This window comes from Microcaecilia unicolor, chromosome 8 (assembly GCF_901765095.1).
Source record: "Microcaecilia unicolor chromosome 8, aMicUni1.1, whole genome shotgun sequence".
Classification (NCBI taxonomy): Eukaryota; Metazoa; Chordata; class Amphibia; order Gymnophiona; family Siphonopidae; genus Microcaecilia; species Microcaecilia unicolor.
The window spans coordinates 52,759,564-52,784,297 of NC_044038.1; the positions used below are offsets into that span (position 1 = coordinate 52,759,564).

Consider the following 24,734-nt stretch of genomic DNA (forward strand, 5'->3'; position numbering starts at 1 on the left):
AGAAGCAGGAGCGCTTTTTCATCCGGCTTCAAAGGGAGCTGCAGACTTTTGTCAGGGGTAGAGTGCTGGTGGCGGGAGATTTCAACGCTACCATGCAACCTGGTCTTGACAGGTCATCTCCTCCGGCTCCGACAGATTGCAAGCTCTCTCAGGCTTTAAAAAACTTTGTACAGGAGGTGGGTCTGTATGATATGTGGAGGTTGGATAACCCAGGAGCAAGAGACTACACCTACTACTCTCAGGTGCATCTTACGTACTCCAGATTAGATTATATTTTCCTTGATAGATCATTGTCGGAGGGAGGGGGGGGCTCCTCCATAGGGAGTATAACCATCTCAGACCATGCTCCGGTCTGGGGGGTTGTCCCCTCTCTGAGGGAGGAGGCTGGAGAAAAGAGATGGACTTTTAATAATAATTTATTACAGGACCCAGAGGTCCGGGCTAGCTTCCTGCCAGTCTTAAACGAATATTTTACACTCAATTGGGACTCTGGACCGCCGGTTGCCATAGTGTGGGATGCCTTTAAGGCGGTTTCAAGAGGGCATTTTATAAAGCATGCAAGTATAAAAGCCCGAGTCCACAAAACACGCTTAAAGCAATGTACGGAGCAAGTGGGTGTTTTGGAGCTCAGATACAGGACATCTGGATCTGTGTCTGACTACCGAAAGCTACAGGCCAAGAGATTGGAAATCGCAGCTATGCATGAGGCCAGTCTTAAATTTGTGCACGCACGGTTGAATCAGACTTACTATGAGTGTAGCAACAAGCCTGGAAGGTTGTTGGCCTCCAAATTAAGAAAATTAAGAGTTGACCGACACATACTGAGAATCAGGGATGCCAAGGGACACATGGTTCACAAATCAACACAGATCAGAGACCGTTTTGCTAAATATTATGAGTTGTTATACAGGGAGGATGCTGCTGTACAGACTGGGCAAATCGAGGACTATTTGGCGAATAGGAATATGCCGAAACTGTCCGACTTAAAACGGGAAGAATTAGAAGCTCCGGTGAGGGTAGACGAGGTAATTAGGGTGATTAAAGCTCTACCGACGGGTAAGGTGCCAGGTTTGGACGGTTTCACAAATGAGTTTTATAAGACATTCGTTTTGGAATTGGCTCCCTATTTGACGAAAATTATTAACTCAGTTAGAGAGGGAGCTCCTTTCCCAAAGTCTATGATGGAGGCATGGGTGGCAGTAATACCAAAGCCTGGTAAAGACAATACGGAATGTGCTTCTTATAGACCCATATCTATACTCAATACAGATATTAAGATACTGGCGAAGGTGCTGGCAAACCGCTTGGGCCTAATGCTTCCTGGCTTGGTTCATCCAGACCAGGTGGGCTTCGTAGCAAAGAGGCAGGCAATGGATAATATACGCCGCACGATAGACTTGGTATATGCAGCTCAGACAAAACACCAGCCTTTAGTGTTGCTGGGGTTGGACGCGGAAAAGGCATTCGATCGGGTACACTGGGGATACCTAGATAAGGTTCTGCACAGGATGGGGATAGGTCAGATTTTCAGAACATGGATCCAGGCACTATATTCCTCGCCCCGGGCGTGTGTAAGAGTGAACGGGGGAACCTCAAACTCCTTCGTCCTTGGACGAGGAACTAGACAGGGATGCCCGCTGTCCCCCCTATTATTTGATCTAGCTATGGAGCCCTTGGCGGTAGCTATTAGGGAAAATGATGACATCTCGGGGGTGAGGGTGGGATCTCATGAATACAAAATTGCCTTGTTTGCGGACGATGTGCTTCTGTCACTCACAAAGCCTTTGATTTCCCTTCCAAATTTACTGAAGGAGATAGAGGACTATACCAGGATCTCAGGCTATAAACTGAATGTTGGTAAGTCTGTGGGACTAGCGATGGATCTCTCTCAAGAAGTGAGGGACTCCCTACAAGAGACCTTTACTTTTAAGTGGACAACCAGTGCCTTAAGTTACCTCGGGGTGAAGATTCCAGGGCAATTGTCTGAGCTGTTTGCAGTTAATTATCCTGCCCTTAAGAGAGAAATACAAAGAGATTTGGACAGATGGCAGACAATGAGTTTATCCTGGTTTGGGCGCATTGCCGCGATCAAAATGAATATTTTACCACGTTTCTTATACCTGTTTCAAGTCCTCCCATTGCGACTGCCCAGGTCCTTTCTGTCGGGACTTCAGGATATGCTCATTAGATTTGTCTGGAATCAGAGAAGACCAAGGCTGCCCCGAGCTTTTCTGTATAGGTCCAAAAGGCAGGGAGGGTTAGGAGTGCCAAACCTGTTCTGGTACTACACTGCAGCACAGGCGAGAGCGGCGGTAGATTGGTTTAGAAAAGAGGATTTCAAATTGTGGGTTACTTTAGAGCAAGAACTGACGGGTTCCAGGTCCCTTGGCCATTTGATGTGGATGTTAAACAAACATAGGGGTCGGGTAGATAGGTTCCCACCAACGGTTCAGACCACATTTTATTACTGGGACTTAATGTTCCCAGAACGGCAGCCCCCAGTATCTGGCTTGGCCCCAATAGTGGACAATCCCTTGTTCGAACCCGGTATTGGCAATAACACTTTTTGCAGATGGGCAGAGGCGGGATTGGACATGTTGGGACAGGTACATACAGGAGAAAATCTTACAACCTTTGACACATTGAGGGATGATTTTGGGCTTAGGCCTAGTGATCATTTTGCTTACTTACAGTTGGCTCATTTTTTGAAAGGAGCAACGTATAGAGCTTCTATGCGACGCGAGGTACACCCGCTGGAGGAGGCATGTGTAGCTCTGAAGGGCACGCGTGGACTGATTTCCTACCTCTATAGGTATCAGGGGGCGAGTGCCAAACCTTCGGTTTTACACAGGAGAAGATGGGAACAGGAGCTACAGTTCACCCTATCAGATACAAATTGGCAGTTTCTAGAAAAAAAGACACTGGGATCTTCTTTAGCAGTGACATTACAAGAAAACGCTGTCAAGGTGTTTTACCGATGGTATCTGACACCGGTACGGTTACACCACATGTATACTAACGTGTCGGGGGAGTGCTGGAGGAATTGTGGGGTGCAGGGAACTATGGGTCACATTTGGTGGTCATGCCGAAAGGCACAGGCATACTGGAGAGGGGTACAAAATCGCTTGCAAGTCTGGGTGGGGCGAGCTGTGCAGTGGCATCCCCTTGTTTTTGTATTAGGACAGAGGCCGGAGGGCTGTACACAGGATCAGTGGCTATTGATTAGAGATTCACTGCATGCGGCTCGCTTGAACCTAGCATACCACTGGAAGTCCCCAAAAGTCCCCTCACTGGTACGATGGATAACAAAATTGCATTATATATGTGAGATGGAGAGATTGACTGCAGAAAAGCGAAAAACTAAGACTAAATGGGCAAGGATTTGGGAACCATTCTTGAAAGGAAATTTGCGATGAAGGGTGTGTATAAGTGTTAGAAGGAGGGGGGGGGAGGGGGGGAGGGAAGAGTTATTAGAAGGGAAGAAAAGCTCTTGGGGGGGATTCATTATATGTAAAAATTGGAAAAAGTTTGAAGTGGAAATAGTTTTGAATTAAGCACTTTTGTTTGCCGATGTCTAGTTATGTTCAGACTTATGGAAGTGATTTGATACAAAGTTCACAAAAGTTTCATGATGATTGTACTGGTTAACAAAATTCAATAAACACTTCTATAAATTAAAAAAAAAAATAAAACCCATAGACGCTTACGTGTCTTTATAAAATAAACTCCCTCTCAATCCAGGTGATCCGTTATAAAATGACTTCTTTCATCTATTAGGAAACCATCTAAGTTATATGTTTCAAATTATATGTTCTTTGTGTGGCTGAATATTGTCTTTGCATGTATAAATTGTTCTGTTTACTGCAGTCATTAATAAATGTTTTTAAAGATTTTTTAAAATATTTTTGTCTGTTCATATTCCTTTTCTGGATAAGTTGGCCTCTTAGGTCCTCATGAGACTTTCTGTACAATACTCATTCACTATTTATCCACTGGCACCAACCTGGTTGATTTCTGGGAATTTCTGGTTTGCTGGCAAAAGCCTCATACCCAATGGGCATCAATATCTCTAGGTTGCCCTTCCTTTCTCTGCTCTTTGCTTTGTCTTTATCATCTCTCCTCTTCAGATTAGAATATGACAGTAGATGAAGATCATTTGCCCATTCTGGTTTCTACCATCTCCACTGGGAGTCCATTCCATGCATCCTTCACCCATTTCAGAAAGAAATAGTAACATAGTAACATTGTAGATGACGGCAGAAAAAGACCTGCACGGTCCATCCAGTCTGCCCAACAAGATAACTCATATGTGCTAATTTTGTGTATACCCTACTTTGATTTGTACCTGTGTTCTTCAGGGCACAAACCGTATAAGTCTGCCCAGCACTATCCCCGCCTCCCACCACCGGCTCTGGCACAGACCGTATAAGTCTGCCCAGCACTAGCCCCGCCTCCCAACCACCAGTCCCGCTTCCCACCACCAGCTCTGGCACAGACCGTATAAGTCTGCCCAGCACTATCCCCGCCTCCCAACCACCAGCCCCACCTCCTGAGGATCCATTCCTTCTGCACAGGATTCCTTTATGCTTATCCCACGCATGTTTGATTTCCTCTGAAGCAGTCCCCGAAAACAAGCATGCGCCACCAGCTACACCCGAAGGGAAGACAGAGACAAACCCTTTTCCAAACCACACTGAAGAAAGTCCAACAGGTGACCCATGAAAGCACCTCTCTCTCTTCACACCAGGCCTCAAAAATACACCAGATTCTCAAGTAGGCCAAAAAAGTGGAAATATTTTCTGATGTTGTTCCTAAATCTTTCCCCACTTGAACTTTATACCTTGATCTCTTGTTCTAGAGCAATGTTTCCTCTGATAAAAATGTTCTTGTGCCTCATTTATAAGGTCCAATTTCACTATCTTTGACTGTAGCTTTAGAATTCTAATTTTGACCATATTGATGTTTCTTCATTTATATCCTTTACATTCATGAATGTTTCTGTCATATATCATTGTCTCTGCTTTCTTCTAAGGTATAAATATTTAGGGCCACTTTTACCAAGCTGCGGTAAAAGGGGCCCTGTGGTAGCATCAGCGTGTGGATTTGTCATGTGATAAGGCCCCTTTTACCGCAACAGGTAAAAGGCAAAAAAAAAAAAGGAAATGGTTGTGCGGCATTCCAGGGAGAGCCCTTACTGCCACCTATTTAGGAGGTAGTAAGGGCTCCCATGGTAACTGGGCAGCGATTACCACCAGGTAAGACCCCAGCGCCCAAAAAATATATATACATGTCCATCGCACCGGAAATGGTGAGCATGGAGCCTTACTCACTGGCTGTCTCACTCGACGGGCCTTACTCACTTGGCTGCCTCCAGCATGCAGAAGGCCTTTCCCCTCTGACCCGTCCTGCCCTTCTGATGCAACTTCCTGTTGTTGTAAGGGCAGGATGGGTCAGAGAGGAAAAGCCTTCCGCATGCCGGAGGCAGCTAGTGAGTAAGACTGCCACCAGTGCTGCAGCAGCGAAGACTTCAGGAAAGGTGCCTGTAACAAACAGCAGCAGGCTGGATGCCGGGCCTTGTGAGGGAGCAGAGGGAGGGATGTAAAGGGGGAGGTGTAGCCACGGGGGGGGGGGGGGGGGGGGAGGGTCTAGGAGAATGAAAGAAGCAAGCGCAGGGCTGAGAACGGAGGGAGAAAAGCTGTCTGGGAGGGCGGGGGGGGGGGGGGGCAATCATGATTCACAGGCGAGCAGCAGGCAATTTTAAAAGTTCCGGATTCTAAGGTGGTCCAGATTTCTGGCAGCTGGATTTCTACTGTACCACCCTCTAGTTTAAATGTCTAGAAACATAGTCTGAATTTCTCCCCAAGGATCCTTTTTCCCATCACAGAAAGATGTAGCCGATCGTTACAGTACAGCCTGTTATTTTTCCACATATTACCCCATGCTCCTATGTATCTAAAACCTTCTTTACACCAAGACTCATGCCACTTATTGAATTCCACTGTTTTGCGTAGTCTTTCCTCTCCCCTTCCCCATATAAGAATAGATAGGGATGGGCTGTAGTGTACATTTTAAGGGGCTTCGACGTTAGCTTCAGAACTTAGTACAAGAAGAGTGCTGGGCAGACTTCTACGGTCTGTGCCCTGAGAATGGCAAGGACAAATTAAACTCAGGTATATATATAAAGTATTACATATCATTTTAAATGAGTTTATCTTGTTGGGCAGACTGGATGGACCGGACAGGTCTTTATCTGCCGTCATTTACTATGTTACTATTACTAATTATTTATTTGACTGTCCTTCTGACAAAAATGGTCAAGAAAATTTACATCAAAGAATGAAACTGATACAAAGAAAAATTAATACTATAAAAATTCCAATTTAAAACAAAGAAATCAATAACAAATAAAACAAACTGCATAATAATAAACTGTTGGAAAAACAGTCTTAAGTTTTTCTTAAACGTGAGAAAATAAGTTTCCAACTGAATATATAGAAGTAAGGGCACATATAGAGGGAGGGTACAAGAAAAGCAAAGCAGAATCTTTAGAGCAGTCTAATCTGATTTTTGAGACAGTAACGCTGCTTGAGAAGAGTGGAACATTTATTTATTTATTGCATTTGTATCCCACATTTTCCCACCTATTTGCAGGCTCAATGTGGCTTACAGAGTTTTGTTATGACATAGTCATTCCAGGATCAATGATACAATTGGTAATGTACAGGATATCAGATACAATTGGAGATGTACAAACATTAAGTAAGGGAAGTGAGAAGGAAGGTGTTAGGCAGGATAGTATAGAAGGTGGATTTTAATAGCTAAATGGGTTGGTGAGGTAGTTTGTAAGGCTATGGGTTATCTTTGTAGGCCTTGTTGAAGAGATGTGTCTTCAGAGATTTGCGAAAGTTAGTTATTTCATCAATAGTTTTCAGGGCTGTAGGTAGTGCGTTCCACAACTGCGTGCTCATGTAAGAGAAGGTGGTGGCATGTATCAGCTTGTATTTTAGTCCTTTACAGCTGGGGAAGTGCAGATTGATAAATTTGCGGGCTGATCTTATGGCGTTTCTGGGAGGCAAGTCCACGAGGTTTAGCATATAGATTGGGGCGTCTGCGTGAATGATTTTATGTACAATTGTGCAGATCTTGACCGCAATGCATTGTCATGGAGTGTATAGAATAGGTGATCTACAAGATATAAAGGTTGATCAGAATGTAAGACTCAGAAATTCAGGAACACAATAAGGTATTGGTAGCCAGTGATACTTGCTGTGGAATCCCATTATATAAGGCATTGCAGTAGTGAAATTTCACAATGAAGTGAGTAGAAGCCTTCAGTTAAATCTTAATTGTACTCCTTGTTCTGTCTACTTCCTCAGATGTGCCCACTCTGTTGCAGATCTTAGTGTCATCTGCAAATCCTCAAACTGTTACTTCTAAACCCTCTGCTAAGTTGCGCACAAAGGAGGTCTTTTATGAAGTGGCGGTAAACCCAACGCGGGCTTACCGCTTGCTAATCCAGAACTACCGCTGGGCTGCCGTAGCAGCCCGGCAGTAGTTCCCACCCCCAGAATGCACCACTTCTGGCGCTACAAAAATATTTTTATTTTTGCAGCGCCGGTTTTTACCTGGTGGTAATCAGGCAGTGCTGTGCGCTGCCCGGTTGCCGCCAGGTTACCCCTTACTGCCACCTCAATGGGTGATGGTAAGTGCTCCCCCCCACCCCCCAAAATGGCCGCACGGCAAGTGGTTCACTTGCTGCATGGCCATTTCTTAAAAATTAAAGAAAGACAGCCTTTTACCCGCTGCAGTAAAAGGGGGCTTCAGCGCACATCAAAAACACGCACTGACGCCAGCACAGGCCCCCTTTTACCGCAGTGTGGTAAAAGGATCCCTCAGACATTGAACAGAACTGGCTCAAAGACAGATCCTGAGGCATTCCACTAATCACCCCTCTTTCCTTCAGCTGCCAATTGGTGCATAAGTAACTGTGTTTATGCCTGTTAACAGCTGATATTAATACACATTAGCTCCCAAGTGTGTGAAGGATTAATCATGGCAAAGTAGCTGAGGGTGGTCCAAATTAAGGCTGGGAAGTGAAAACCAACAACAAAATGAATTTCCAGGGAGGGAAAAAAAACTTTTATGCAGCTATAAGAATATTTTTTGCAGTTTAGTATTCGATAAAGGAACATAGGTGCCTACATTCCTTTATAGAATAGGCTCCTACCAAGCTCCTAGTTATAGAATTACCTCCTATAAAGCTAAAGAGTCCCTGCAAGTATATAAAGTCAGAAGAGGCTCCTTTGTAACTAGATTTATCATTATTATGCTATATTTGTTTTCATCAAATTAATGCTACAAGCATTGTGGAATAAATTACAAAACAAAAATCATAAAATAAATACAATATTATTACAATAAATGATATATTACTAAAACCATCGTCTTGCACTAAACCCCCCAAAACAACCAGACTAATCCATGGGCCATTTTAAGCACTCCTTTACACCTTCCATCAAAAACAGCCATATCTTTACTGACTTTCTAAACAAGACTAGATCCCTACATGATCTTAATTCAGTGGGCAAGGAGATCAAGAAAAAGCTACTCTCTTACAGGTCGATAATCAAAGTGAGTCAAGCAGCCAGAAATGGCTCCTGGCCAGTTAAATCGCTTGCTTGGGAATAGGACTAAATAGGTGTTTTCAGCTGCCCTTAACTGGTTAGAGCCACTGAAAATCTCTCCTTAACGCCCATTTTGGGGGCATTCCAGGGTCAGAGTTAGCACTTGTCCTGTTAACTGCAAATATTCACCACTTAACTTAAATATTCACCATTTAACGCATAAATAGGATTGCATAAAGTCAGTCCTATCTTTTGGGGGTCTTTTACTAAAAGTTAGCTCGAGTTATCTGTAGCAGGTCCCATTTTATTCCTATGGGCCCTGTTGCAGATAACTCAAGCTAATCTTTAGTAAAAGATCCCTTTTATGGGGTGCCCCCTAGCAGTGGCGTTCCTAGGGGAGTTGACATCCGGGGCGGATTGCCGATGCACCCCGCCCCCCCCGGAACAGCGCGACCCCCCCCCCCGGCGAAAATACCCCCAATCCCCCAGCGAAAGAACCCCCCCCCCCCCCCGGGTGCACGCCGCTGAGGGGGGGTGCCGCGCGCCTGCCGGCTCTTCGTTTTCATGCTCCCTCTGCCCCGGAACAGGAAGTAACCTGTTCCGGGGCAAAGGGAGCATGAAAACGAAGAGCCGGCAGGCGCGCGCACGGCACCCCCCCCCCAGCGGCGTGCACCCAGGGCGGACCGCCCCCACCACCCCCCCTTGGTACGCCACTGCCCCCTAGCCAGTTAAGTGTTGAATATCGCACTTAACTGTTTATGCTTTAGCTGGCTCCACAAACCCGGAAATTCAATGCCAAAGCCTAGACATGACCCGGCACTGAAGCAAAATGCTGAGCAGGCTTCCCTGAACATAATATATTAGCTTGAGATATTCTTTGGTTATGACTTTGTACTTCCATTACAGACTTAACTCATGAGGAGAGGACCCATGCACAATTGATTATACTGCACTAACTACTTCATGAAAAAGCTTTACTTTTGGACCACCACCTATTGCAGTCAATGTGTCTTTATTGCCTTGAAGCAAACCTCCTTCCCCTCGCTCCTGGTGACTAAAGCACTCAAGGAAGTTCTTGATGACCCAACAGCTTTCTCATATGCTTTCCTGTCCTTTCAGAGATGAAAAGATGGTAGGATTCTGATCAAAGAAAAAAGAAGGGATTCACACCTTCCACAAATCCAACAAGGAAAACAAATGCAGAGTGGAAGAAAATCCAATCCAAGAAACCAGTCAGAACTCACGGAATGAGAACTCCAAATAGACTTTATTAGGACCCTACACGTTCTGTGTTTCGGCTATAAAGCCTTCATCAGGGTTCTAAAAACATAATATACAAATGTGTTATGTGTAATATGCTTTTGCTTGAGACAATATTCTCCATGTTGTGTTTAACATGATTTCAATTTTTAATTTTCAACATATATATTATTCTCATTCTATTTGTATGTTATGTTTTTAGACCCCTGATGAAGGCTTTATAGCCGAAACACGGACCGTGTAGGGTCCTAATAAAGTCTATTTGGAGTTCTCATTCCGTGAGTTCTGACTGGTTTCTTGGATTGGATTTTCTTCCACTCTGCATTAGGATTCTGATAAAGACAGGTACAGCACTGACCAAGACTTAATGAGGTTCATAATAAAGGGAGGCACTATAAAGGAGTTTTTAAAAACTTTAACACACCAATATCTTCTTAGGAATTAAATACAGATCACAATTATTTTATCGTCTTGTGCTAGCAACTGACTTATCCAAAAGCATTCTCGAATTACAGCTCAGTGGTGTTAAAAAATAACAGTTTTGCTCCCTGGCTTCAGACACATTGCATTTTGAGTGGCTTTCCAATATATGAATCAACAGAAGCGACTTACAATAAACCTCAGGAAAACTGGTCTATAGTCAGAACTCATTGTTTCAAAGGAATCAATGTGGGTATGAAAGATGAGGTGAAGACAGAAGTGCAGGCAAGCACCAGGCATACTCTTAGCCTCTTGTCATAATTCAGAAACATCATTGAATTACATTTTTTTTACGTTTATTTGTACTGTAATAATCTGTATGGCCTTTGACTGTGACTGTTGCAGCTCTGCGTACTAACAGGAACTGATGAGCTTGCCTGCAGGTGCCTCCTTATTTTTCAGATATTTGAGCCATTCCTTGTTTGTTTTTTTTCTTTTTTTTTATTTCAAGCCGGATAGCTATGGCTGCCCTAGAGCAAGGAGAATATAACCATTATTAACCAAGCAAAAAGGATGCCTAAAATCCAGGAATAGGTAAGCAGATCAGAGGGAAAACAGTAACACAGGAGATTGTGGAGCAAAAACAGTGTAGAGAACCTCAAATGAAACAACCAGGCAGAGTCAGGATGTTGAGGAAACAAGTTTATTCAAAGGACTCGACACGGCCCATGTTTCGGCAACCGCTTGCGTGAGGGGTCCGTGCATATAAGAGTACAAAAATTACATATAATTATCATATAAAGGATAGCCCTATATAAAGGGCTATCCTTCATTCCACATGAACCGTTTGATTTTTTTCAATTTCATATAGATATGGAAAGGTTTGTTAGAATGTTAAATTTGAAGGTTTACTTCGCGGATAAAGAAGAGGTTTTAGAAAGATCAATCCTGAAAAACAAATCAAGATGGAATCCGCCAGGACCTGAAGACCCTCTTTTAATAACGTTCAAAAAACTGGTACTAGAAGATGTGGCTCAAATCATTTTAAAAAAACCCTTACAATTGTAACCTGACGAACAGTAAGCCCTTACAGTATTAAGAACTGATGACTCAATAACCATCCGAAGGGCGGATAAAGGTGGGGCCTTAGTAGTTCTAGATAAGGAGTACTACAACAGGGAAGCTTTGCAGCAGCTGGCAGATATATCCACATATACCCCCCTCGACGAAGACCCTATAGAGGAAATACAGGAAATTATTCTAGATATCACGAATAAGGGCCTGGAGGAAGGGTTTCTTACTAAACATGAATATGCATTTTTAAACAAAAAACATCTTCGAGTCCCATTGTTCTACATGGTACCAAAGATACACAAGAATCTTGTAGCCCCGCCTGGAAGACCTATAGTGGCATCTATGGACTCTGTGTTAGAACCACTTTCTCAATATATAGACTGGTTCCTCAGTCCTACTGTGCAGAGCAGCCAGTCCTATTTACGAGACAGTACCCATTTTTCGACAATTCTTGATAGTATACCATCTGGAGTACATCCCTTAATCATGGTCACCCTGGGCGTCACTGCGTTGTATACATCCCTACCCCAACAAGACTGTCTAGAAATCATAGAGGATTGCTTGGAAAGAAGGTTCCGTCCACATCAAGTACCTACTTCTTTTTTGATGGAACTAGCAAAAATTGCCTTAACAAACAATTTTTTCTTGTTTAATGAACAGTTCTATCACCAAATTCACGGAGTAGCAATGGGAGTCACGTGTGCCCTATCGACTGCCTGCCTGTATATGGTTTATTTCGAGGAGAAGTGGCTACAAAGGAACCCCTGGAAGCAGTTTATGCACACATGGCATAGATCTGCGCATTGGTACACAAAAATCATCTATGGAGAAGCCCCTGCTTATACGGATACTCTTATTAACTTGCCGCCCAGGAACTCCCACAAGTCAGCTCATTCGTACCTCAATCTCCACTACCCAGCTTTTAGTGGCCTTAAATATAGGACCGTCTATGCTTCTTCTTTCTCTTATCTCAGCACTCAATTGTGGAACGGGCTGCCTCAGGTGGTCAAAGTCACTCCTGATCACCCGACCTTCAAGAAGCGACTCAAGACCTTCCTTTTTGGTAGAGCATACGCAGTGAGCCCGCCTGGCACCACACCCTTCTGAACCACGGCTATCCTAGTGACAAATGTCACCTTCTCCTCTCTCCCTTTCCCTTCTATGTTATTTCTCTTTCCCTTTCACAACTCTGAATATTGTATTTTGAATTAATGTTTGCTTAATAGACTACTGTACACCACATTGAGCCTGCCTCTGGGTGGGAATATTGTGGGATATAAATGCCATAAATAAATAAATAAATAAATAGATGCTGTTTTCATGTTGTGGAAGGGGACCCTTGAACAACTACAGCAATTTTTTACATGGCTTAACAACAGGGACACACACATACAGTTTACTATGCAACATGCAGTTACTCAAATTAATTTTTTGGATATACTGATCACCCAAAAGCAACAATCGTTCAGTACAGAGGTATACATCAAACCAACGGATCAGAACACTCTTCTGCATTATCACAGCAATCATCCGAGAGCAACTACTGACAGCCTACCCTTCTCGCAACTCTTACGATTTCGCAGAATCTGTAGTGATACCCTGATATTTAAAAACCAAGCAAAAACTTTACTACAGAAATTTAGAACAAGAGGATACCCTGATAAAGTCTTACAAATGTCCTACACTAGGGCTAAATACAATCATAGGAATGCTTTGTTACGACCCAGAATCAAAGATAAGGATTCGAATATACAAACCTGTGTCCTCCGATACACACATGGCACCAAGAGGGTCGTCCAGATCCTAAAACAGCACTGCAGAATTTTACAAACCCATTCAGTTTTCTGCGACTATCAGTTGAGAATAGCTTATTCTCGTGGGTTAAATCTTAGGGATCTGCTACAATCAAAACCACAGCATCTAGGATCAGATATTGACGTAGGTCATAAGGAATGTGGCAAGTGCATTTTTTTGCGCTAGCATAATAAGAATTGACACTTTCATTAATCCCCAGGATCAGATGAAATATCAGCTTAGGTACCCCATGAACTGTGAAACCACACATGTTGTATATGTTTTAATTTGCCCATGTAGACAATTATATGTGGGGAAGACCACTAGGGCGCTAAAACAACGGCTTAGTGACCATAAATTTAATTTGACCCATCAAAGATTGGAGGCCCCTCTGGTAGCACACAGTAGGGCAATCCCACATAGATTTGAGGGCTTCAAATGTGTCATAATAGACCATATAATGAAATCTATAAGAGAAGGAGACTGGGACCGAAAACTACACCAGGTAGAACAGCGCTGGATTTATAAGTTAAAATCTCTAGCACCTGTAGGACTTAATAATCGAATAGAGTGGAATGCCTTTATTTATCTAAGGGTTCTCCAAAGCATTTCCACTTTTCCCTTTGTTATGTTTAGCCTGTTCCTTTAAGAATTCATGGTCCTCTGTGATTGGAGGAAAACCTATGGCATCTGTTTAAAAGCAGGCGGCCATTACACAGTCTGAATCCTGATAGAAGGAAGGCAGAACACTAATTGGTAAGCAACTAATAGCCTTACTCTGTTGCCGTAGTCTCTAATATTCCTCTCAAACTCACTGATGTATGGCCATGGACTTAGCTCCTTAAGATGCTTAAGCCAAACAGAAGCTTTCTGTAGAGCGTTCCCAGCCAAGGCAATCACTACAACTCACATAAGTGCAGTCTGTTTTATGGCTATATATTTATAATTATTTCCCTTTAGAGTAAAGGATGATGGAAGGAGTTCCTATGTAACTTTAGGGTCGCCACAAGTCAGGAGGTTTTTTGACTGATGAGGAGCTCACTTGATATCCACTTCAAGAAGAAGTCTCTTCAATAGAGGATATTGCAGGATTCAATCATTCACTGTTAATTTTATTCACAACAGAAAATGTTGAGCGTCTGAAGTCTTTTTCCTCCTTTAAAGCATATAAGAGAGGTTTTCTTGCTATTGAATGAATTAAACCTAGGTTTGTTAGCAAATACCATCAGAAGTTTGCATATAATTATCACAAAAATAAAATATATGCTACACATAAAAATGTAAAAACGGGTCATGTAAACACACAGTTACCAAAATGAAATGAAACGTCTCGTATCCTGCTGTTAGGGTCTGTAATCACTAAGGTAAAAAGTATCACAATAAATATCACATAGATGGGATGACATAAGCATGAACAATTCTGACAAACAATGAATGAACCAAACAACCATGGAAACAATGATATAATGAAAATATACGATGATAAAAATAATCAAAAAGAAACATAATTCCTCATTTTCATGGTCATTACGCATTAATCTGTTATGCTTTGAAACCTATTGGAGATAAAGTGCTAATTACATCCGCTACTGTGTATGCAGGTATGTATTATACACAAGATGAATAAAAAAGGAACATGAAAATACTGATGCTACTTGGCTGTTCAACTATATTGTAAACTCACTCCTGAGCAAATATATATCATGAATACTGCCTGGGCTGCCGTGAGTAAAATGTGTATGTCAATAAGAGCCATACTGGTCAACAACATTCAGCATTCCCCCCCCCCCCCCCCTCCCCATTCATATCTGCAGCCAGTAATCCAGAAACAAGAGGTCTGTACTCTGATGACCTCCTGGACATCACTAATAATCTCACTAAACCTAAAAAAAATAAAGCTAGGCTGTACTGACCAATCTGAGACCCCTTCAATGTGTATTAAGAATCCTACTCTGTGCTGTGGGTGACAGGGACTGAATATACACCTCCCAAATAGATAAGGAGGTTTTTTCCGTTTGAGTGAGCTCCCAACCCCTGTGTATTCCAAAAGCATCCAAAAGATTATGGTGAGCTCGTCCAGACACAGGTCCAGTTGTTGGTCATCTTTTCGGAAGAAGGCTCTCATCGATGTTATTTTATCTTAGAAACAGTTGGCTAGTTCTTCTGTTCCCGGTGGATTTTCTGTCTCACTTGTCTGTTGTTAGATAGGATAGAGTTGATTATGTTGTATAGGTTTTTTTTCGTGTTTTTGTAGTCGGATCCGATTAGTTGTTTGTAGTAGTTGAATTTGATTTTCCTCAGTATTGATTTGTATCATCTGATTTCTATTTTGTTTTGTTGTCTCAGTTTTATGTTTCTGCCATTGTCTTTCTAGTTTCCTGTATTCTCTTTTGTGTTCCATTATTTCTTTGTTGTACCATGGGTTCACCTGAGTTCTCTTCGTTTTCAGTGGTGCTCTATTATTGAGGATGGTCTGGCATCTGTCCTCCCAGGTTGTTAAGAATTGTGTGATGTTATTGAGAGGTGGCCACGAGTTGGTATAGATGTTGTCCAGAAGGTTTCATTATCTATTTTGCCTCGGAATTTGTAAGTCAACTGGATGGTTGTGGTGTGAGGGGTGGCCTCTTTCCAGTTGAGGGTCATGAGTAGTTTGAAGTGATTGGACCATGGAATTTCCTCCCATTTTATCTCTTTTGATGTGATGTGTTGTGTTTCTGTGAATTTGTATGCTATTAAGTCAAGAGTGTGGCCTTTGTTGTGGGTTGGTTGAGGAGGCAGGTATTGGAAGTTCCACTGCTGTAGGATGTTAAGGAATTCTTTAGTACTTGCGTCGTTTGTGTTTTCAAGGTTATATTTAGATCTCCGAGCAGCACAATGTTTGAGTGGGATATGCAAGTGTTGGAGATGAAGTCTGTGAATTCGAGGTGGGGTTCTGTCCATTTTACCAGCAGACGATAGAAAAGGATGCAGCATAGCTGATCTTGTAGGGTGTCATCTTATATTGTGCACAATAGAATTTTGAGCTCTGGAGAACTACATTTGGATATCAATTTTGTCTTGAGGGAGAATTTGAAGATTATTGCTATTCCACCTCCTCTTTTTTTAATCTCTTGTAGTATGTAGGATCTTGTAACTTGGGGGACATATTTTGTTTAAGATGAGGTCATCTTCGAATCGAATCCAGGTTTCTGTGATGAATAGGGTTCCTAGATTTTCATTCTCTATCCAGTCCCTGATGTTTTCTTTTTTGTTCACTACTGATCTGGCATTTATATATGCAATTGGTATTGGAATTTGACTCGTTGCTGCACCGTATTTTGATAAGGTTGCCATTGTTTGGTTGGTTTGGTTTTAAATTTCTGTTGTGTTTGCCTTCTTGGTTCCATGGGTTATGACTGCAGATTTTTTGACGTTGTGTGAGCTCGGTGATGTTTGCAAGTCTTGGCAGGTTATTGTGGAGTGAGTGGGAGATGACTGGAATGCTGTGTATAACATTTGAGTGGGGGTTGGGTGTGCTGAAAGTGGGAGAGAGGAGGAGTAAGGTGAGTAGGACTGTAATGAGGTATGTGTGTTTCTTTGTTTTAGTGTTAGGCATTTTCATCGGTGAGGCTGTGGTGGTTCTTGTGTGTGGGGCTTAGTTGTAAGGGCGGTGCCGTGTGCTGGGTTTCGGGTTGTTGTCGTGTCTCTGCCTTAATTGGACAGGTGTTATTTGGGTGCGATAGTAGCAGGGCAGCTATTGCAACAGTTGAGATGCTATAATTAGAAATTCCTCAACTATAGATTAAAAAAAAGCTATTTTTCCTGAATCACAATCATCGTGCTGCGTTGACTCCTGTGTCAGGCCAATAGGGTTCCCTAAATATACAGTACAAACTTATTACACTGTACAAACACGTTTAAATTAAGAATCATGAGCTGGATCTGAATCAATATATGACGACTTACATGCATAGAGCATTTAATTCATTGTCCATTATGCAGGCATGCATTGTGTAAACATGCTTACAGTTAACACTGAACATTACGTGGAGGGGCATAATCGAACGCGAACGCCCATCTCCATGGGCGTCTATCTCCGAGAATGGGTACGTGAAGGGGCGGGATAGACCGTATTTTCAAAAAAAATGGGCATCCATCTTTTTTTTCAATAATTCGGTTTGTGCCGGGCAAATGCATTGGGTTTGTGCGGATTTGAGCTGGGTGGTTTCGCTTTTCAGCGATAATGGAAACCGAAAGCGCCCAGCTCAAAAACTAACAACTCCAAGGCATTTGGTCATGGGAGGGGCCAGGATTTGTAGTGCACTGGTCCCCCTCACATGCCAGGACACGAACCGGGCACCCTAGGGGGCACTTGTAACAATAAAATAAAAAAATAAAATACCTCCCAAGTCCATAGCTCACTTCCCTTGGGTGCTGAGCCCCCCAAATCCCCCCCCAAAACCCATTGCCCACAACTCTAAACCATTACCATAGCACTTATGGCTGAAGGGGGGCACCTAGATGTGGGTACAGTGGGTTTTGGGGGCAGTTTGGAGCGCTCCCATTTACCACCAGAAGTGTAACAGGTAGGGGAGGATGGGCCTGGGTCCACCTGGCTGACGTCCACTGCACCCACTAACAACTGCTCCAGGGACCTGCATACTGCTGTGATGGAGCTGGGTATGGCATTTGAGGCTGGCATACAGGCTGGAAAAAAAAGTTGTTCAAGTTGTTTTTTTTTTTTTGGTGGGAGGGGGTTAGTGACCACTGGGGGAGTCAAGGGTGGTCATCCCTGATTCCCTCCGGTGGTCATCTGGTCATTTAGGGCACTTTTTTGGGACTTGTTCGTGAAAAAAAAGGGTCCAAAAAAAGTGACCCAAATTCGCCCTAAAAATGCCTTTCTTTTTTCGATTATCGGCCAAGGGCGGCCATCTCTCCTCGGCCGATAAACATGCCCCATTCCCGCCTTCACCACGCCTCCGACACGCCCCCATCAACTTTGCCCATTTCCGCAACAGATTGCAGTTGATGATGCCCAAAATCGGCTTTCGATTATACCGATTTGGGCGCCTTTGCAAGATGAGCGCCCATCTCCCGATTTGGGTTGAAATACGGGTGCCCGATAGTGCACTTAAGTTGATTGTACACTATGCAAGCATGCACTGTGTAAACGTGCTTACAGTTAACACTGATACTTCATACAATATAGGAAAATCTACCTGATTTGCAATCCGTGTATAATACAGGAATATTCATAAATATTTTGGGGGGGGACCTCAGTTTGGGTATTAAGCAAAACAGTTTCTTCTAATGTTGCTTAAGTGACCCCAGCTCATCACTGGTCCACTTAAATTTACATAATTTATACTTCTTTATAGCATTTTTTATTAAATCATATCTTTAAGCTTGCTTAAATCAATAGATAGTATAGTACTTAGCTTTTTCTGCAAGGATAGTGTCAGCTTCAGAGGGTTTTTGGACAACACAAATCATGTTTCGCCATCAAGCGGCTTTATCAAGGATACCGCCCCCCTTATAAACAGTATATTAACATGCCGACTGATCTAGGACTATAGCTTCCAACACTGTGCATGCACTGTGCGAACACGCTTCCAAATTTGGTTTTTTTTTTTTTCAGTTTGTGTTGAAACTTCTCGATCTATATGCAGGAGTGAGCAGTGATTCTGAATTGAAATAAGTTACATGAATTGTTATGTGTTTTCATACCATGACTCTTAAACATTATTTCTAGCAAAGTTATTTCCTGCGTGATCTCACCCGAGCTGAGTCTTTGTTTGGCGGTCAGCCTTTTACACGCTGCAGTAAAAGGGGGCCTCAGCACGCTTCAAAATCACGCACTGATGCTAGCGCAGGCCCCCTTTTACCACAGCTTAGTAAAAGGACCCCTTGGTGAATATAAAAGTAACACTATTTCTTCTGATTGAACTAGAGCACATTATATTTAAATCTTTAAATTTTAAAATTTTTATATTGAATTACATTGTGCAAGATTTTATTGAAGATTAAATATTGAGTGACACACAGTTTTGTCTTCTATATTTTGGTGTTTATTAATTTAGGAAGACACTTTTTGATATTTGATTTACTCCCATTTTTTGTAGTCTATATTTTAGCATTTCACAAGGGACAGAAGATCCATCTCTTCAGCCACATTGATTTTCATCTGTAGAATAAAGTATTATTCTAGTACTAGTACTATAGCTGCATGTACTCGCATCTTGGTTCTGGCCTGTTAATCTAATACTGAGCTCCTCCATCCTTGGTTCTGTCAATGCATCTCATTCCTAACAATAAAGAAATCTCTTAAACCCTGGAGCCTCACACATTTCTACCACTACATCATGAATCTAACCAGCAGCACCCCATGCTATTCCAGTACCAAAATACCACTCACAGCTGGTATTAGAGGGGTGCCATCAGGACAATTGGGCTGGGCCCCCATACCTGCTTAAAAATGAAGTTACAACCTGTTGACAGGCTTTGGGGACCAAATTGCTACCGCGGGCCCTGGCATGCCTAACACCAGCCCTGACACTACCACTATGCTTCAGACCTGACCAACAACATTCTTTATCTCTCCTGTTCCATCAAATTTAAATTCTATTCTATATTATCCTCTCTTGATTTGTATTCAAAAAGATTTCTATCAATGTTGCCTAATCCTTACATACTGGATTCATCACACAGCACCACTCCAATAAAAAAAACTGACTTACAGCTCAACCATAAGTTTCAATCCTGACCCAATCAAATAACTGGGAATAAACTGGACTACCTCATAGCATTTTTTAAACTAATGTATTTAATATATAAATTAAAACAAAACAAACTCGAAACAAGACATGAAATATACATGATCAAATAAAAAGGAATTGAAGAACCACTTCCAATTTTACAAAACAATATATCATCATACAAGAACTCTCAATGTACCACTCCCTTCCTATTTTTCCCCTCCCCCACTCCATGTGCAGCTTTGCCCCTTATTTTCTCTGTCAGGTGTCCAGCATCTCCCTTTCTCTTTCCTCCCCCTCCCCCCACCACCTGGTATGCAGCTTCTCTTCTTCACTACCTCTCCCCTCTCATCCCTTTCCCTTACTGGGTTTAATTTCTCTCTTCATTCACCGCCACTGCTCCCTACCTCTGCCCAGGCCATCCTGCACCTCTAAAAGACGTATGTGTGATGCTATTCCCTTGAGCACCTGCATGCATTCAAGTCCTGCTACATCCCACCCCCTCTGAGGAAAGTTTCCTGTCAGAGGGAGTAGGACATGGTAGGTTTGAATGTGCGCATGTGTTCAAAACCTGCCCCTATACTGCTGCTGTCCTGCAGGCCATGCCATCACTGCCGACACCCCCCCCCCCCCCAACATCACCACCAAAAAACAAATTCTGCTGCCCAGTGGTAGGGACAGTCCTGTATGTTTACCACTACTAAATGCACATAACATTCATGTCCATAAAAGGGTTCCATAGGTACCATAATGCTTTGAATATATTGAAACATATAACAATGAATGTAAAACCCAAAGTGAGAAAAGGTTTTAAGGAAGAACCACCCCCAAATATTATTGGGTAATTTATAATGTTATGTTATGTTATGTTATGTTATGTTATGTTATGTTATGTTATGTTATGTTATGTTATGCTATCTGAGTCTTAGTTATAACCCACCAAATCCTCCAAAAATGAAATTCAAGATGAGGTAACAAAAGAATATAAACTGATACATAAATCAGGATGTAACAAGAAAATTAAACAGCTGAAGAAAACAAAACAAAGAAACTAAACAAAATAAATCAGCTAATAAAATTTCATTTAAAAAATATGTTTTCAAAGCTTTCCGAAAAGCAAATAAATTCAGTATAGAATATAACTGTACTGGTAAACTGTTACAAAGACGAATAGCAGAAAACAGAAAAGATCCAGAAAACAGTACTTTAAAATTAATGCATTTAGCAGATGGAAATACCAGAAGCATGAAGTTGCACGTTCAAGATGAAACACAATTCTTTAAAGTCTTAAAACTGCCCAAAAAAATCAGCGGAACTGGTTCCAAATAAAAATTTAAATACAAGACACAGTATTTTAAAATTAATTCTTGCTCGAACCAGTAACCAATTCAATTTAACCAACAATGGGGAGACACTATCATAATCTGAGCATCAAAAGATCATCCTTGCTGCCGAGTTTTGAATCATCTTAAGTTTAGAGAGTTGATCACCCATTAATCCTATATTCAAGGAACTACAATAATCAAGTGTTGTAAGAATTGCACAATGATTTTGAACTGCTCAAATAAAAAATATGAACGTATCGAACTTAGCTGTTTAAGTTTAAAGAAAGAATTACATATGAATTTTTTTATTTTAAACTCCATTGTAAGTGAAGAGTCAAGGAACACTCCTAAAACTCAAGATTCCTGATCAACTTTAAAGGAAAATCCATTATCATAAGTACATAAGTATTGCAAATACTGGGACAGACCGAAAGTCCATCAACCCCAGCATCCTGTTTCCAACAGTGGCCAATCCAGGCCACAAGTACCTGGCAAAATCCCAAAACAGTACAATACATTTTATGCTGTGGAATACTAGAATGATCAAGCCCAACCCATAGGATCTTTGTTTTATCCTCATTCAATTTAAGTCTCATGGCTATTGTCCAAACTATTATCTTCTTTACATGAATATTCCTTTTAGAGTCAAGAGTTCCAATAACTGTATCTACAGGAATCAGGACCAAAAAAAAACAGGTCTTGATTTATCAAAATCCAAAACAGACTCTCCATGCTACAAATGCTTTGCACCCTAATAGTTTGACAATAACAAAGTAGATTTCTTTCAAATGCAGTATGAGATGATACAGTTTTTTTAAAAGAAATCAGCTTTACTGATGTTAACTTGCAGTAAGGTCATCATATGGTATCAGGTCAACAGGAGCAAACTAGGGGTCTGATTTACTAATGTGCATTAACATATTAAAAGTACATTAACACAACATCAATGCACTCTGTTAATAAAGAGACCTCAATGGGCCTTACATTTAACAGAGTTGACACATCTTAGTAAATCTAGTCCTGGTTTACTATAAATGTACTCACTCTGCTGCTCCCCAGTATCTCTCCACACTCGTCCTTCCCGACACCCCTTCCCGTGCACTCTGCTCCATGGATAAATCCTTCTTATCTGTTCCCTTCTCCACTACTGCCAACTCCAGACTTCGCGCCTTCTGTCTCGCTGCACCCTACGCCTGGAATAAACTTCCTGAGCCCCTACGTCTTGCCCCATCCTTGGCCACTTTTAAATCTTGACTGAAAACCCACCTCTTTAACATTGCTTTTGACTCGTAACCACTCGCCTCCACCTACCCTCCTCTCCTCCTTCCTATACACATTAATTGATTTGATTTGCTTACTTTATTTTTTTATTAGATTGTAAGCTCTTTGAGCAGGGACTGTCTTTCTTCTATGTTTGTGCAGCGCTGCGTACGCTTTGTAGCGCTATAGAAATGCTAAATAGTTGTTGTACTAGTAGGTTTTGCCCTATTTCATGCATGGATCTGTAATCCTGATTTTCCTAAAACACAAGCCAAGTTCACTAATGGGAAACCAAACATAACTCAGCCTGAGAGTATTTATTTTCTAGGTGCACCACATGCAGGAAAAAAAAAAAAAAGACCTGAACTTCACAAGAAACAAAAGAGGAGTCCATGAAAAGTCCAGAGTGACAACTACTCACCTCCTCAGCTTGCTTGCGTAGCGCTTTCTCTCGTTCGTATTGCGTCAGCAGCTGCTCGTTGTCCTCCTTCAGCAACTCCAGCTCTACCTCATGCTCCTGGTTCTCCATCAGCACTGAATCGAGATTCTCCAGTACGTTCACCACCAGCGGCATCAGTTCCTTCACCACTTCTTCATCGTAGCAGTGAATCAACCGCTCAAACTCCCGATAGATGCTGTTCGCGAGCCCGGACACACGCTCGGACATCACAGAGCCCGAGCAGTAGTCATCCTGGTACACCACCCCATCATCAATCTGTATTTCCATCATCTTGGCGGCTGAAGATACTAGCCCAGAACAGGAGAAAGAGGAGAGTGGCCCAGATTCGGTTTTGTTTTCTCTGTTGGGGAGGCTGACACCTTCAAATTATTTAAATACGTATTTGATACTACTACTATTCATTTCCTAATCAATTTTGAACAGTGTCCCAGGTATTCGGATGCAGATTTGGAATTCAAACGAGCTTAATTTCTATTGTTATCGTTTTTTTAAATATACATTGTATATACATATATCTGTAAAATAATTCTTTAATTCAAATAAAAATTCTGTTTTAGTGTGCCAGTTTTTTCTGTTGCCACTATCGCATCCATAAAACAAAATTAATCCAGGAAATATCCTTGTGGGAAGAGAAATCCTGGGAGATCAGTGGCCCGGCATTTTCTTTTTTCCCTTTTTGTGCAAGTCCCTTAAAGGGACAGATGGGTTTGCTTCCCACTTGGCGACAGCAAATTAAAAACACAGACTCTGCTCTTTAACAAATGGGTCAGACATTTAAAAAAATGTCCCTAGTTGACCGTCACATCCATCCTAAAGATGGCCAGCACCACAGGGTTGTGAGAAGGCATTTTTCTGTGTTTCATTTCACTGATGATGCACCTGATTCTCCCCTCCTCCCACTCTGACTCTTCCACTGCTCAGATTAACATCCAGACTGAAAAAAAAAAAAAAAAGATACCCAAAGAGAAACAAAAACGCACCTTTTCAAATCCAGAATCCCTTGCCGTTCCTCTCCCCTTCTCCTGTTCCCCTGATTATTGTGGGCTTTGCTTTCCCCCCATTCTCTCTTGCTCCGATTGCAACCGAGAACAACAATAATACTAACAGAGCTCAGGCACCTCCCAGCCGGCTGTAACAGTCCTCATTGGAATAGCTGGGCTAGCCCGGCTCCCCTACCCTTCCTCCTCCTGGCCTGCTGATCTGACGTAAGGCTGTCTGCATTCTGGGTAGCAGCAGCAAGAGCTGATTCACTCCCAGCAGCACCTGCACTGCAACACAACCCATCCTTTTTTTTAAATTCCAAAATTTAATAAAATAGTCAATAATTTTAATTTACAATGTGAAACTAAAATCAATGGAGAGAGACACAATAAAATAATGTTAACTTATGTGCATAACAAAAAAACAAAAAAACATGGGAACACAAATTGTATCTTACTGAAATTGCATCTTACTAAAATTTGTTACATTCATAGTCCAAAACACTGTAATATTACATAGGGTTAAAAAGGAAAGGACCTATTTTGAAGGCTGTTCTCTGTGTATTGTGCAGTGTTTCAAAAATGCTCATAACTAAAGTAATATAAACCAGGCACAGGCTATGCAATGTTGCAGTCATTTAAAATTTAAGATAAATGTTTCTGCCTGGTATTATTCTTCAACAGCTGCTCCATAGTCCATCTTAGCATTTATGATGTGAATCCATGCTAACAAGAAAATCACAACTTCAGAGCTGCCAAGTTGCCCCGCTCCTAGAGGGAGACTTTTTGGCCAGTCCTGTTTT

The 24,734-nt window shown here is 42.0% G+C and overlaps 1 protein-coding gene across 1 annotated transcript in view; it reads right to left on the bottom strand.

Moving 5' to 3' along the window:
* MAPK8IP3 (mitogen-activated protein kinase 8 interacting protein 3) overlaps positions 1-23,221 on the bottom strand; it is a 229,698-nt gene extending 206,477 nt beyond the window's left edge. The window contains exon 1 of the mRNA XM_030211285.1: positions 22,913-23,221. Within this exon, the coding sequence (XP_030067145.1) occupies positions 22,913-23,221 (309 nt within the window). The remainder of the gene's footprint in view (positions 1-22,912) is intronic.
* Between the last annotated feature and the right edge of the window lie 1,513 nt (positions 23,222-24,734).